Source organism: Hippoglossus stenolepis, chromosome 2 (genome assembly GCF_022539355.2).
Source record: "Hippoglossus stenolepis isolate QCI-W04-F060 chromosome 2, HSTE1.2, whole genome shotgun sequence".
In the NCBI taxonomy this organism is placed as follows: Eukaryota; Metazoa; Chordata; class Actinopteri; order Pleuronectiformes; family Pleuronectidae; genus Hippoglossus; species Hippoglossus stenolepis.
In genome coordinates, this window is record NC_061484.1 from 1,997,522 (window position 1) to 2,012,184 (window position 14,663).

At 41.9% G+C, this 14,663-nt stretch overlaps 1 protein-coding gene across 1 annotated transcript; it reads right to left on the bottom strand.

Annotated features, from left to right (window-relative positions):
• Positions 1 to 309: 309 nt before the first annotated feature.
• LOC118120806 (ankyrin repeat and SOCS box protein 5) lies at positions 310 to 7,814 on the bottom strand. Its single transcript, XM_035176123.2, has 7 exons — positions 7,646 to 7,814; positions 4,263 to 4,342; positions 3,093 to 3,200; positions 2,848 to 3,001; positions 2,286 to 2,420; positions 1,489 to 1,680; positions 310 to 1,402 (listed from the first exon to the last, which is right to left on the bottom strand). The coding sequence occupies exons 1-7, from the start codon at positions 7,791 to 7,793 to the stop codon at positions 1,275 to 1,277; spliced, it is 945 nt and encodes a 314-aa protein (XP_035032014.2). The 5' UTR covers positions 7,794 to 7,814; the 3' UTR covers positions 310 to 1,274.
• Between the last annotated feature and the right edge of the window lie 6,849 nt (positions 7,815 to 14,663).

Sequence of the window (14,663 nt, forward strand, 5' to 3'; positions counted from 1 at the left end):
TCCATAAGTGTCATGGGTCTTAATGCCTTACAGCCTGTAAAAACGGCATGTTTAAGTTGTCTTTGTGAGTCGTGAGTTAGTGTGTGTAAAAATTTCTGCACCATGTTATATGAGAAAGAGAGTCTTGCCACTCACTGTGAGTTAATATTATGTTTGCTGTGTGTTTACTCCATTCCTGATTGATTTGTGCATATTTCACAAGTTGTGCAGTTTTATTTGCACTTTAGAAAACGCAACTGCACGTACCAAGGCGTTCCAGGTTAGATTCAACATTCAATTGTGAGATAAAACAAGAAAGATGCAGTCTGATTAAATATAAATGTGTTTTATTCATTTCAGAGATTAGGTTGGATTAGGTTAAATTTTAATTCGTTTCCAACTTGGACAAAACAAACCATTATGGAGGTGGCACTTTGGGAATTTCCACTAGTTTAATTTTTAAACACCAAACAATGAATGAACCAATACAGTTAGTGCTGCTTACACATTCATGTAGGGACAGTGCTAATCTAATGAAGCAATATACTAATGATGGGTACCAGTCACATTGATCTTACTTGTGCAAAGTGTATTTGTAATACTTTCAGAACATTTTACTGATTATACTATCATACATTTACTTACACTTTCCTTGCATGTAAAGGAGTACACTTTTTACACAAAGTAAAATACCTGAATACTCCCTCCACTAACAATGACATCCTTGATAAATATTTATTTGACAATGTTGACACAGTACACAAAGAGCTTTATGACGGTCATGAGGTCATGGATAATTTATTGGTATTTACATGTAATTACAGATAATTGTAGGCCAGCACTTGTCACTGGAAAAAATACTCCCGTATTCCCAAAATGACATCTTCTGTTTAGCCAATATAAAGAGCAAAACATCTGGAACAGCTGTCAGACTATCATCTGACCGGGGATTATGAAGTCCTACCAAATAAACATAAAAAAGAAAGACTGTGGTAGTTATGGCAACACATAGGCAATGTAAGATGTATCAGAGTACAGTGTGAACTAGATCAAAACTTCAGTGTATTTAAACGTGTGATGATAGTAATGATGTTGCAGCAGCCAAACTCATGGTAAACTCCCTGGAGATGATATGTTGACATGTATTGTAGTTAATTAGGAAGCGTGGCACATCAAAATTTTAAATCTGAAAAAGCAGCAGTTGCTTTGTGTGTGTGTGTGTGTGTGTGTGTGTGTGTGTGTGTGTGTGTGTGTGTGTGTGTGTGTGTGTGTGTGTGTGTGTGTGTGTGTGCCCTCTATGTGTGCTCCAGATAGTGGGTGAGCAGGGAGGGCAGAGGAAGGGAGGGGAGATCCTTCAGTCTGGATCGACCAATCAGATTCCTGATCTGGATACGACACAACTGGTAGAGACTCCTCGGAGAAACTGGAGAGAGACAGAGTCCTCCTTAATTTCAACATTTTGTACACATCAGTATTGAAAATCACATCAGTCGACTGTTGTTGTGGTACCTTCAAATGCTTGTAGCAGCTGCTGTGTTTTTCCACCCTGAGGTGCTAACTCCACAGGTCGCTGATTGTTGCTGTCTCTGAGGTTGACATCAGCTCCATAGTCGAGCAGCAGTGACAGCTGATCAGCATCGTCCTGTCTGACAGCTGCATGAAGAGGACTGTCTCCTCCTCTGCCTACATTAACATTGGCTCCTGGAGAGGACAAGAGGGGGGGAGAAAATAGACAGAGCTTAACCTCTGCAGTGGAACAGAGTGGGACTGGATCCTTCAAAAGTCTAGTAGTGAAACATTGCATCTTCACAGAGAGGCTCCAGTGGTCACAAGGGCGGGGGGTCACAAAGTGCCAATGACTTTGTTTCACTTCTGCATTCAGACATTTGAAAACCCTTTAAATGAAACAAACACAAAGGGAGAAGTTGCTCTTTGGTGGAACTACTCAGTTAATGCTCACAATAATCACACAAATAGGCTGTCTGAGCATTGGAATCATAACAATCCTCTGGAAGAACAACAGACCCAGAAGAATCTAGAGATTAAAACTGCCACGTTAGTATTTATCTGATGGGACTTAACAAGTGTATCTTCGTACAACACTGTGACCAATGTTAAAGTTGCATGAGCAATACTTTCAACACTAACAGGTAATCAAAATATCCACTTCAGAAAAAAACAACCTTATCAGTGCTGCACACAGGATAAAGAACGGTGAGAACCTATCCACAGTACAAGAGCGTGCCGAGCGAACACAGGCGTGCCACAGACTGAAATGGCAACAAGCTGAAGTAGATGATACACACCTCTGTGCAGCAGAATCTTGGAGCAAGCTGTGTGTTGGTGCAGACAGCTCATGTAGAGAGGAGAGCCCAGATGGGACACCTCATAGTCTGGATCTGCCCCATGAGTCAGCAGGGACTCTACACACTGGCTGCTACCTGTGAAGACACATACAGCGCACACCACACACACACACACACACACACACACACACACACACACACACACACACACACACACACACACACACACACACACACACACAATGTTACAATGATGTAACATTCACAAACATTCAGGGATTAAGTAGTGTATTTGAATTGAGGTTTACAGATTACACTGCCCCCTGCTGGAAACCTTATTGAACATTATTACAACCTTATAAATGTTGCAGCCATTAGCTGATCAGTTTCAGTTTGAAAATGCTACCATGAGGAAAGAACATTAGTCATGGGGTTCAACCAAATTCAACCAAAATCTGCTGATGGGATATTGTGCAAATCCAACTGTAGCTACACATGTCTGCTGGGTACAAAACTGTTCAGTCACATCCTGCATACAAGGTTCCTGTTCCCATGTATTTACCTCTCTTGCAGGCTTCGTGCAGAGCTGACGGGAAGTGTGTGTGTAACGTGTGTGTGTGTGCTCCATTCTGCAGCAGTAGTTCCATACAGCCGACACTTCCAGAAACACAACAGTTGTACAGAGGAGTGGCGCCATTGATGGTAGCAGCATTTACCTGGAGACATGCATAAATATGAGTAATGCTAATTCACTGTATCACACATCACACATAGAATAATGGTGGTGGTGAAAAGAAGAATACTTACATTAGCTCCAGCATTTATTAATGCTCTGACACAGGCTACGTGTCCAGATAGGCAGGCTTCATGGAGAGGGGTCACATGATCAAAAGTGATAATGTTGGCGTGATATCCCTAAAACATAAAAGCATTATGACCGTATGCGCAGACGCAAGCTGCCTTGTTTATCATCTATCTGTCTGTTTAACTTCATTCAGTTATTCTTTCCGATTTGCACGTTTCTCACATCTACAGCTTCCTGTCTTTACAGCATGAATTTCTCAGCCACTTGAATATAATGAATATAATACAACAGTATAGATCCCATACATTAGCAGTATGGGATCAGTGGGCCCACTTCCCCTTTTACTCATTTTCCTAACCACATTTGTCCAATTTGACATCGGGCTTTCAGGCTGGACAGATGAGCACTGTCCAAAATGACACTTTTAGTTTGCAAACAACATGCAACAAAGCAAATCTTTCCCTCAAAATACCAAATGTCAAATGAACAGATTACTTGAATCAATCACCACACAAACAGACTTCAGCTATCAATATAAGCCAGTTCAGTCTTGTTATATGGATAAGTCATTTTTAATATCATAACGGTACTAGGTCAGTGTCCGTTGAAATTAATTCTTCTCTCATCCTGTGTTAAGGCTCCAGAGTTACCTCAGATGTGAGCTGACCGGCAAAGTTATGGCGAGTTCAAGTGGAACTGCGGAAAATCCAGTGATTTTTTTACAAAAACACCCCAAAAAGAAAAAAGGAGGATAAAGGACCGACCCGATTTACAGATTCAGCAGCAGGTGATGAGGACGATCTTACACCAAGGGCTTCTTCCGCTCTTTTTATGAGAAACAGAGTTGACTAACTGGATGTGGTGTAAGGAATGCATTTTATTGCTTCTGTTGCTGTTTGGCACGGAGGTTCTGTGGACATGGCCGCGCTTCAGCTTGTTTCAAATTTTATTGTGCTGTATCCTATTCCATGTCATTCTGTTTTCAAACTTTTTAAACTGAATAAAGCTGAACACAGTAAATATTGTTTCTAGCTTATAAATAGAAACATATAAACATACCAAATTGTGTGTGTGAGTGTGTGTGTGTGTGTGTGTGTGTGTGTGTGTGTGTGTGTGTGTGTGTGTGTGTGAGTGTGTGTGTGTGTGTGTGTGTGTGCGTCTGTGTTTGTCACCTGGGCCAGCAGAGTGCGCAGAGCGAGCAGTCGACCCTGACAAGCTGCTTCATGGAGAGGGGAGCAATCTGCCCAGGATCCTGGACACGCAGAGAACATAGAGACAAGAAATAGGGACATTTTTAATTTAAGTGAAATATTGAGCTGTATTCATAAAACTGTCAGTGTTCACCTCCACTTGACTTGAATGACTCCCAATGGTAGTACCTCAACAGATATAGAGGGCAAAGTATGCAGGTAGCTAACTCTCATTTGACTACAAATTCATGCAGTCAGAGTCACTATGAAGACATAACAATCATATAAAGAGTCTAAAGGAGTGTTTAAGTTTAGTTTTGGTGCATTTCACTGCCTTTCTCGTGCAATTCATAGAGATGAACAACAGCAAAATAATACTTACAATAATTTTAAAAAACATTGCTGCAGCTACTGCTACCAATAAGGTAGAATAACATTCCTGACTTTTACAAGCTGGATTTTACGTGGCAGACAGTGTGGTGTGGTGACAGAAACACATAGACTGGATTCATTTTCACCATGATTTTCAGATTTTTATTTTGTGATGATACATTGTACATATAGTAGCTTTGAATAGGAATATCTAAATGAATGCCATTTTAAATGAAGGGAAAATATGTGTTAACAGAATATGTAGCATTGCTCTCTCTAGTTATATTTAGATCTGTTTCTCAACAGCTGTGGCAGCAGTGACTCCACTCAGAATGCACACACAGTCCAAACTACAACATACCAATATCTCCGTCTCCCCATGGCACATCCAGCCACTGGTACGTGTACGACATCTCGAATGAAACAGAAGTGAAAGAACCTCCACAAATGTCCTTGTCCTTATGTAGAGTCCTAAAAATAACAGCTAGCTAGCAGTGTTCATTTTGACAGTCAATTTGGATTGAGTTTCAGTCAGAACCTTTTGACTGAAATGTAATTTAGCTAGTTTCAGCGATCTGAATTATTTTTGTTTTAGATGACTGAATATAAATCTTAAATCTTTGATTAAAGTGTAATGCATTAAATGATCATCCCTATAGAAGCTAGGGCGCTGCATGGCTCAGGGTGTAGAGCGGTGAGAAGAGGTATCAATCCCTCCTCCACTGCTGCATCATCAGCATGTGAATCGCTGAACGAGACATTCATTGTGAAGCACTTAGTGTGAGTGACTAAATAAAAACATTGAATTTAGAATTTCAAAACTCATTATATACTGAAGAAAACATCTATTAAGTATTTAAGAAGGTTTGAACATGTGGTACAGATATGGATTGAAGTGGGGTGATATAAGACATGCTCTTTGATCTTAAAACCAAAAACATATCAACTAAATCTATGAGAAATCTGATTTTCTACAAGATAACAGTCCTGCTCATTAGTTTAATTTCACCATCTACAGTGGACTGATACAGTCAGCAGTATTAAAGGTTAAACTCTGCTGATTGTCCACCTTAGTTTACGTTTTTGTACTATTGTACTAATGCATTTAGAATTGATGTCACCTGATTTAGCGTTGGTTGTGTCTGTAAATATTATAATGGAGTACCTTTTTAAAGGAACAGACTACTGCAACATGGATACTACAATACGATGCACTCCTCTGTCCCTGCTCACCCCCACATCACTTCTCTGCTGTTCATGAATAATTTGAGCATGCGAGCCAGAGGCCTTCACAGCACTGATGGAGAAAACACCAGCAGAAAGGTACAGCACATAGACTGATGGAATGGAACACATGATCCTGTCATTGTGATCATATTTTAATCAAACCAAATCCTACTTTATTGTAGTTTTAATATTGATGGGTTAGCACAGACGGAAATGTTCAGTTGTGATATTAATGTGGTAGCATTCTGGTTTATAATAGCAGTCTTAAGCCAAACTATACACTTTGATTCTAAATAGCTCAAATCAAACTGGTGCAGCAATTCAATTTAATCATTCTAGGGAGTATTTCAACTTTTCCTTCTCAGTCACTCTACTGGTCAACAGATGAAGACCTGTGAAGACCTCCAGCTTCACCTCACAGACAGTTTATTGACAACCCACCAAACAAGAAATGCGTTTATTAATACCAACACTGCAAGAACATTTCTGTCACTCTCCTGAGACAGTCATAACATAACCTGTCCAGCTATACATTTCTGTTTGTCGGATCACTGCTGAGTTTAATCAATCAATCAATAAATATTTATTTCAATAGCCCATCACCAATCAAAATGTGTCTCATAGGGCTAAACAAGGTGTGACATGCTCTGCCCTTAACCCCCAGCAAGGGTAAAACCCTATTAACAGGGAAACAAAACGTAGAAACCTCAGAGAGAGCCACATGGTAGGGATCCCTCTCCCAGGACAGACAGAGGTGCAATAGATGCTGCGTGTTACAGAGCACATAAACAAAATAACAGTCTTTACACCATTTATGTGAAAAGACAGCGTCTAACATAAATGTATCAATGTATCAATGTTTCAAGTATTTATACAAAAGCAAAAGTCTGACGGAGATGAAGGAGCAGCAATGATGATTGTAATGATGGAGGTATTATACAATAATAGTAGTATATGTGAGTAGAAATATTGTATATCTAAGCAATCTAGTTGTAATCATAATTCACGATCAGCTGCCACCATGATCAGGATCCACCATCAGGATCCATGATCCTCCTTCAGTTTGACACCAGGGAGGAATAACTGCCTCTACAAGCCAAATATGGCTCTACCACATGTGAGGACATCATCATCATCATCATCATCATCATCATCATCATCATCATCATCATCATCATCAGGACCATCTGACATCAGATGCCCAAAGAGAAGCAGTTCCAGCCATCACATTAGTTAGGTTAGTGTGATGTAGTAACTATTTCAATAGCACCTCTCAGTATGGAAACACAAAGTGTATTAGATGAATAAAAATACACTATTGAAAAACTAAATTCAAACCAGCAAAGGTTGGAATCACAAACAATAGTTTAAATGCCAACAACAAACAAATGGGTTGCACAACAAGCACAAAATATGCGTTCAGTACTCTAGAATTTTGGTATTCTCTAAATACTGCATGTGACACCACCATTTTTAAAACTAACCCTAATGTAGGCTACTCTCTATCAGCCTGGATGTCTAATAAGTGGATTTTTGAGTTTCGGTCGAGAGATGATATGTTGATATCATTTCTAATTGTTAAGTTTGCTGTGGAGCTGGTCAGGATGAGCCTGAGCTGTACATATCTTGAGGCCTCAGCATCAAAAGTCAAGCACAGAACAGACGGCCTGTCACTTCACCACACTGTATCATATTCCATACAGATCTGCTTGTTTTCAGCAGCATCAGCCTGAGATTTCAACCACCACAGCTCAGCATGCACCGACCTTGGCTGGTCAGGATGCCCCAGCAGACTTTCTTCCACTTCGGTCTATGTTCGGAGTGCGGGCCGGACTCGGCGGCTCTTTTCCGGGACACCTCCGGAGCTCCGGACGGGACCTCGGGCATGTTGGTCCTCACGCGCTCACCGCTCATCGTCCACTGACTGCAGCAGCCCAGCGCGAGACCGCCTGAGCGCGGGGGGGCGATGTGATTGGCTGGACGGGTTTGTTGTTGTGTTCAACCCACATGACCGCCTCACGTGTGCGCCCACGTGTCGACGGCTGAGGATATTTTTGTCCTCACAGTGTAAAATAAAAATGCCTGACTAAACAAGACATGAAAATATCATCTTGGTTTTTAACAGAATGGCGATGAGCTTGTTTTCTATTTTCAGGGAAATATATGTTCAAGAATATTTTTTTTTATAACAAATGATTAATACAAAGAATGATTAGGTAATCGCCCGACTAATAAAACAAATCATGAGAATACAAATACTAAATACTGTTGTTTGCAACCCTCATACAAAAAGGCTTTGGTTCTCTGTGTGACATTTGTATTTAGAGGTACAAAGAAAAAAATGAATGTGTCTGATATGATAACTACTAGAAATAAATACATTTACAACATTGGGTCTTTGGGATCAGGACCAAAACATGAGAGGGTCAGTCTTAGCTTCACTTCACTGAATAAACCTCCGAAACAGTGTAAGCTGTTGACACAAAGTGAACCTTTCAGGGCTTTCTCTGGTGGCCCAGCTCCCTGCAAACATGGCTTTATATTAACATGACATTGGATGTATCAACCCACGGAGGAGGCAGAGGTCTGTTATGTAACATGTCAAGTTAAGACAACATCACCATGCATATAAAGCCCTGCAGATGGTTATCCAGGGTCGGAAAAGCCCAGGAGAACAGGAGACAGATAAGGGTTACATATTTTTATTTTATTTATTGTTATTAGGGCCCGAGCACCTCGGGTGGGAGGCCCTATTGTATCCTTCTATTCGAAGGATTTGTATTTCCCTTTTGGGCTTTTTCAGGGCCTAGACATGCTCAAATTGTTACCAAAGTTTGCAGGGAATTCAAAACCCCAAAAAGTAATTGTATTCTGGAGTAATTTGAAATGGGCGTGGAAAAATGGCTCAACAGCGCCATCTAAGGAAAAGCCCCTCAGTTAGCTTTCACCGATCTTCACAAAAATCGTAGCCCAGGTGTATCATGACCAGACAAACAAAAAAGGTCTGAGGTGCAATTGGAAAAAAGCAACAGGAAGCCCGTATCATCACACGGTATGACCGTGGCGTGGCGTCAAAGTTTGATTACACGCCATCAAAACACGAGGTTCTGTATCTTGGACATACGTGGTCCAATCGAGTCCAAACTAGACATGTAAGACAAGATACCCGGCCTGATGACATCTACACAGAAATTATGAATTGAAATCACGGCGCCCCCTGGTGGCAACAGGAAATGTCTTGTTTTTGGAACGTCTTACACTTGGAAGTATTCCTCCTCAACCACTGACCACAACCATGTCAAACTGTGTCAAATGGGTCTCAAGACATTGATAATGTAGGCATAAGATTACTGTGACTTTTCTTCAAACGCCATAATAGTGGCGTGGCGTCAAAATTCATCAACTCGCCGTGACACACGAAATTGCTATAACTTCGGCGTTCGAGGTTCAACCTCCCTCAAACTACATTTGTGTAGCAACACCCCCCTGCAGACATCCAGATGGTTTTAAGAAATGGGCGTGGCAAAATAACTGACTAGCGCTCCCTAAAGGGCAGCCCCGGCACTACGATTGGCCGACATCTACAAAAATCGATAGGGACATGTGTCTTTTCATAACAAACAAATAAGTCTCTTGGATAGATATGCTAGACCAAACAGGAAGCCCGCCATTTTGACTTTAATGGCCATTTTCCACATTTACTTTGACGAACGTGTCGTAGGGCTTTCATCAGATCAACTTCAACTTCTGGGAATGTCATCTCAACAAGATGGAGATATAAACTACCTCGGTATATTTGATTTCATCACACGGTCTGACCGTGGCGTGGCATCAAATTTTGATTACACACCATCAAAACACGAGGTTCTGTATCTCGGACATATTTGGTCCAATCGAGTCCAAACTAGACATGTAAGACAAGAGTCCCGGCCTGATGACATCTACACAGAAATCATGACTTAAAATCACAGCGCCACCTGCTGGCTACAGGAAGTGACATGTTTTATACTTTGATGAACTGCTCCTGGCTGCTTTACAATATGCAGCTCAAATGAGCTGAGACAAGTTATAGGAGCATGGTCAGATTTGTGACATTTCCTCAAACCTTGTAAACATTGAGGTGCGGCGAAGGTTCATCCTTCGCCAAAGGAGATGATGTTGTCATAACTCCACTGTGCATTGTACTATCACCGCCAAACTTCTGTCAAATGATCAGAGTCCAAGCCTGAACAGCTCTATGTGTCAATATTTCCTCAGTGTCATAGCGCCACCTACTGATTAGCCATGAAACAGGAAGTACTTTGTAAATCCACTCTGCATTATCCAACCGGCCCCAAACTACTGCCCTATGATCACAATCCTAACCTGACCAGCTCCATATATTAATATTAGTGCAGGGTCATAGCGCCACCTACTGATCAGTGTGAAAATTAAGTTGTTGTAACATTGTCCAATTGACACAAAATTGCTCATGCTACATCACAGCCCCTACTTGAACAGATCTATATGTCTGTATGTAATAATACTGATGGCGCCACCTACTGGCAACAGGAAGTAAGCTTTGTTTTACAACTATCATTCGATTTACATAACATTTTCACAGTCTGATGTGAAATTGATAGTGTGACGGACGCTTGAAGTGAAGCATTTATCCTTGCCGCAGTGCGCAAAATGCATGTAACGCTGAGACGTGCGCTTGGTCATTGATCGCTCTCTCCACTAACCGCAACAGGCTTCAAAATGCCTGTGCTCGGGCCGTTAGTGCTACAACGTAGCCCTAGTCTCAATATGAAGTTGATCTGATGAAAGGGGGGTGTTGATACACAAATGTAGTTTGAGGGAGACTGCAGCATGAACACTGAAGTTACAGCAATTTCGTGTGTCGCGGCGAGTTGTTGAACTTTAACACCACGCCACTATTATGGCGTTTGACGAAAAGTCACAGTAATCTTATGCCTACATTATCAATGTCTTGAGACCCATTTGACACAGGTTGACATGGTTGCGGTCAGTGGATGAGGAGGAATACTTCCAAGTGTAAGACATGCAAAAAACAAGACATTTCCTGTTGTCACCAGGGGGCGTTGTGATTTTAAGTCATGATTTCTGTGTAGATTTCATCAGGCCGGGACTTTTGTCTTACATGTCTAGTTTGGACTCGATTGGACCAAATATGTCTGAGATACAGAACCTCGTGTTTTGATGGCGTGTAATCAAACTTTGACGCCACGCCACGGTAACACCGTGTGACAAAAAATGTATCTTTGAGTTAGTTTATATCTCCATCTTGTTGTGATGACACTCATCTCAATTTGAAGTTGATCTGATGAAAGCCCTGGGACAAGTACATCAAAGTAAAAATGTGTATTGAGAGCGCTGGGTGTTTTTGGATTGTGTGGAGCCGTCCGCTGCGCCGGGTTCCTGCTCTCCACTCCAGTCTCCCCGCCACCTGCCATTCAGACAGGAGCCGGGTCTCCTCTTGGTCCGGAGCAGCAGAGGACTTCACCACCGTGACTGGAAACCCTCGTGAGGCTATGTCCCTCATCGCTTCTGCAGCATCCTGGAATAGCCGGGTGCCATTCTCGTAGAAGACCCGCATCCTTGCGGGGTACGGTGTCTGGAACTTTATTCGTTTTTCTTTCAGGACTTTCTTGGCTTCGGCGTATTCATTGTGTTTCTTAAGCACCTCGGGGGGAAGTCATGGTCAACGTAGAAGCGATCATTGTTGAAAAACACTTGTTTTTTCTGCCAAGCTCTTCGGAGCACCTCTTCCTTCATCCGGTAGCTCCCGAACTTGACCACTATCGATCTGGGTTTTGGCTGCGGGCCGCTCGGATTTGGAGCCAGAGCTCGGTGAGCCTGTTCTATCCTGAGGTCTCTGTCACGGGGCAGGTCGAGCGCGTCTTTCAGCATGTTATCCAGAAAACCAGCCATGTCGGTGCCCTCTCTGTCTTCGGGTATACCGTAAATCCTTAAGTTATCCCTGCGTGCCCACCCCTCCTGGTCTATCAGCCTCGCTTCCAGGTTAGCTTGACGCTGCATTAGCTGCTTGATTAGCGTTGATGTTGCTTGAAGCAAGGTCTCAGTTTCTTCAATTCTCCCCTCTGCCTCGTCCAGTCTGTCGTTTGCTCTCTTTAATTCGTGTTTGATGTCAGTGAGTTGTACCCTGTTATCTCTTCTGAAGTCCCGGACTTCGTTGAGAATGCTTCGCAGGCTAGCTTCGGAGTTTTCCTCGTCAGGTGAGGACGGGCCCGGGGAGCTGCTTCGGCTGTCTTCCATCACATTTGTGGTCGTCCTACTTCTAGTAGTAACCCCTTTCTCCATTATCAAAGAAAAATTGCACTGTCTCAATCTTTAGTTTCAAGTCTTCTTCAATACACCTGATGTTCATTCAGTACATTTTGTTCCCGTTTTGAGTCAAATAGATGATGAAGCAAAAGCAAAATTCCGTTTTGTTTTTTTTAATCATCATCGTATTGGTCATCACGTGAAATACCAGGAGCGAGTTCACACACACACACACACACGCTCCAGAGTTTACGATGCTGCATTTAAACATCATGAAAAAAACAAATTGTATTCATTTTCATATCGAACTTTATCTTCTTTATTTCAGTGACAGTGTGACACACAACGCATAGCATTAACAACGTAAACAGTGCTGCTTTTGAAAATCCATTGAATTTGACATTTTCCTTAATAAATAAATAAATTTCTCATTTAAATACTACTGCCTCCACCATGTTTGCACCTGTAATCATTTACACATTTACACGTATTGTTACTAGATCACCAGCAAAACGCCCACCAACCAAACGTGCAATCTGTTATAATACACATGCAAGGTAGCACTCTTTATTTGGGATTTGAGTCGATCAGGTCCCTAAATCTCTTCCTCAAGAATTTGCCCATGGATGAGAAGAACCTGCGGAAAGGTCCTTTCTTTTTAGGTGACGTCAATTGAATCCTCAAGACGTCAATGAAGATGGAGTCAGCCACCTGTGTCTCCATGACTTTTAGAATCTCCTTCGCAGTGCCAATATTCTTAACCAATTCTTTGAACACAGCCTTGTGCATCTTGTCAACATTTTTAACTGTGGTTACGCTCATTTTATTGGGATTGATCTGCTGCTTTGCCTTCTCTAAAAGATTTTTGATAATAATGTTCGAATCTATCAGAGTCATTGATACTTTGGCCTTCTTTATGGTATAGAATACAAGCCCCACAATAACCAAGCCCATCTGTATGTGAGCTAAGTTCTGCGTTGACATCCCTCTTGGCTCACAAGGATTTCCGGACTTCAGAAGCCAGCCTTGGCTTGACAGTGGTTTTGCCCAAACGAGAGCTTAGTGTAATATGATCTGAATCCTCCTTAGCATCACAATTTCCATCATCACCACTTCCGTCATCTGAAAATTCATCATCAGCATTTCCATCATCTGAAGAATCATCTCCAGAATTTCCATCATCAGCATTTCCATCATCTGCAGATTCATCTCCTGAATTTCCATCATCAGCATTCAAACTCTCCTCTGAATCCCTGAGATGTGAGATGACCCTGAATTCTTCATACATGTCCTCTTGAGGGTCCTGGTCTTCTTCATCACACTGGTTGATGGATGAAGTGGCGACCAGTGCGGGACTTTTGTGATAATCTGATAGTTTTGCTGGCTCAGAAAGACAAGGGACAGCGGTTCTGCCAAAACGAAGGCTATGTGTAATACCATCTGAATCCTCTTCATCTCCAGAATTTCCATCTTCAACATTTCTATCATCAGAATTTCCATCATCAGATTTCCCACTCTGCTCTGAGTTTCTCAGATGTGAGACACGTCTGACTTGGTCACCCCTGTCCTCATGAAGGTCCTGGTCTTCTGCTTGACTGCTGGTGATGGATGAAGTGTCCACCAGGATATCCATCACTGCTTTCTGTGATGTAGAGTAAACTATGTCACAGCTGTCTTTGCTTATGACCATTTGTGTTTTCCCCTCCTGGCTGTCCAGTAGGAGGGGAGTTGTGTTGCCTTCTCCTTGCTGCACCACGCACTGGCACATTTTCAGGCGCAAGCAATTTGTTATATTGCCAATTAGAACGATCATTGCGTTTAAAGTTTCTGGAATATCACACCTTCCCTCAGAAGTGTCTGAAAGCATCATGCCTATGCGATTGTTTATTTTGCTCACTATCCCTCGAGCAATTAACCGGCTGAATTCACATAAGCTCTCACAGTAAATTCTTGAGTCATTCGATAAAATGTGACAGAAAAACTGTGGAAGGATGTCTTTCATGTTCTTCAGGACGAAGTCCTCATCTATTCCAAAGTAACACTGATCCGGTCGTACAAGTGAATATATCCTTGGGGATTTCTCTTTCCAATCTAAAATGATTGACTTGATGCTTTTTCGGATTTCCCTGGTGGACAGTTTAAGAACCTGTTTGCATAAACTCTTTGCAGTGGACCTGTTGATCTCATCGTGGTCATGAGACTCAGCCAAGCAGTTCATGTCCAACACTATTTGGGACAAGGTCACTGGAGGGAAATTCACGCAGGCAATCAGATTGAGTTTGGATGGGTCCATGGTGACTGTGTGGTTTAGTAACCAGTTGTGTACCAATCTCTCAAAATGTTAACAGGTCTCTGTTTTCTTCTGCATCTTTTACTTTGTTCAGCCAACATCAGGATAGGGCCTTACATGCATCGCAATTTCCTACTTTAGCTTTTCTCGTTCTCCAACATACTTGTTACATTAGTGACATGCTCCACTGATGATTTGGCAGTAAT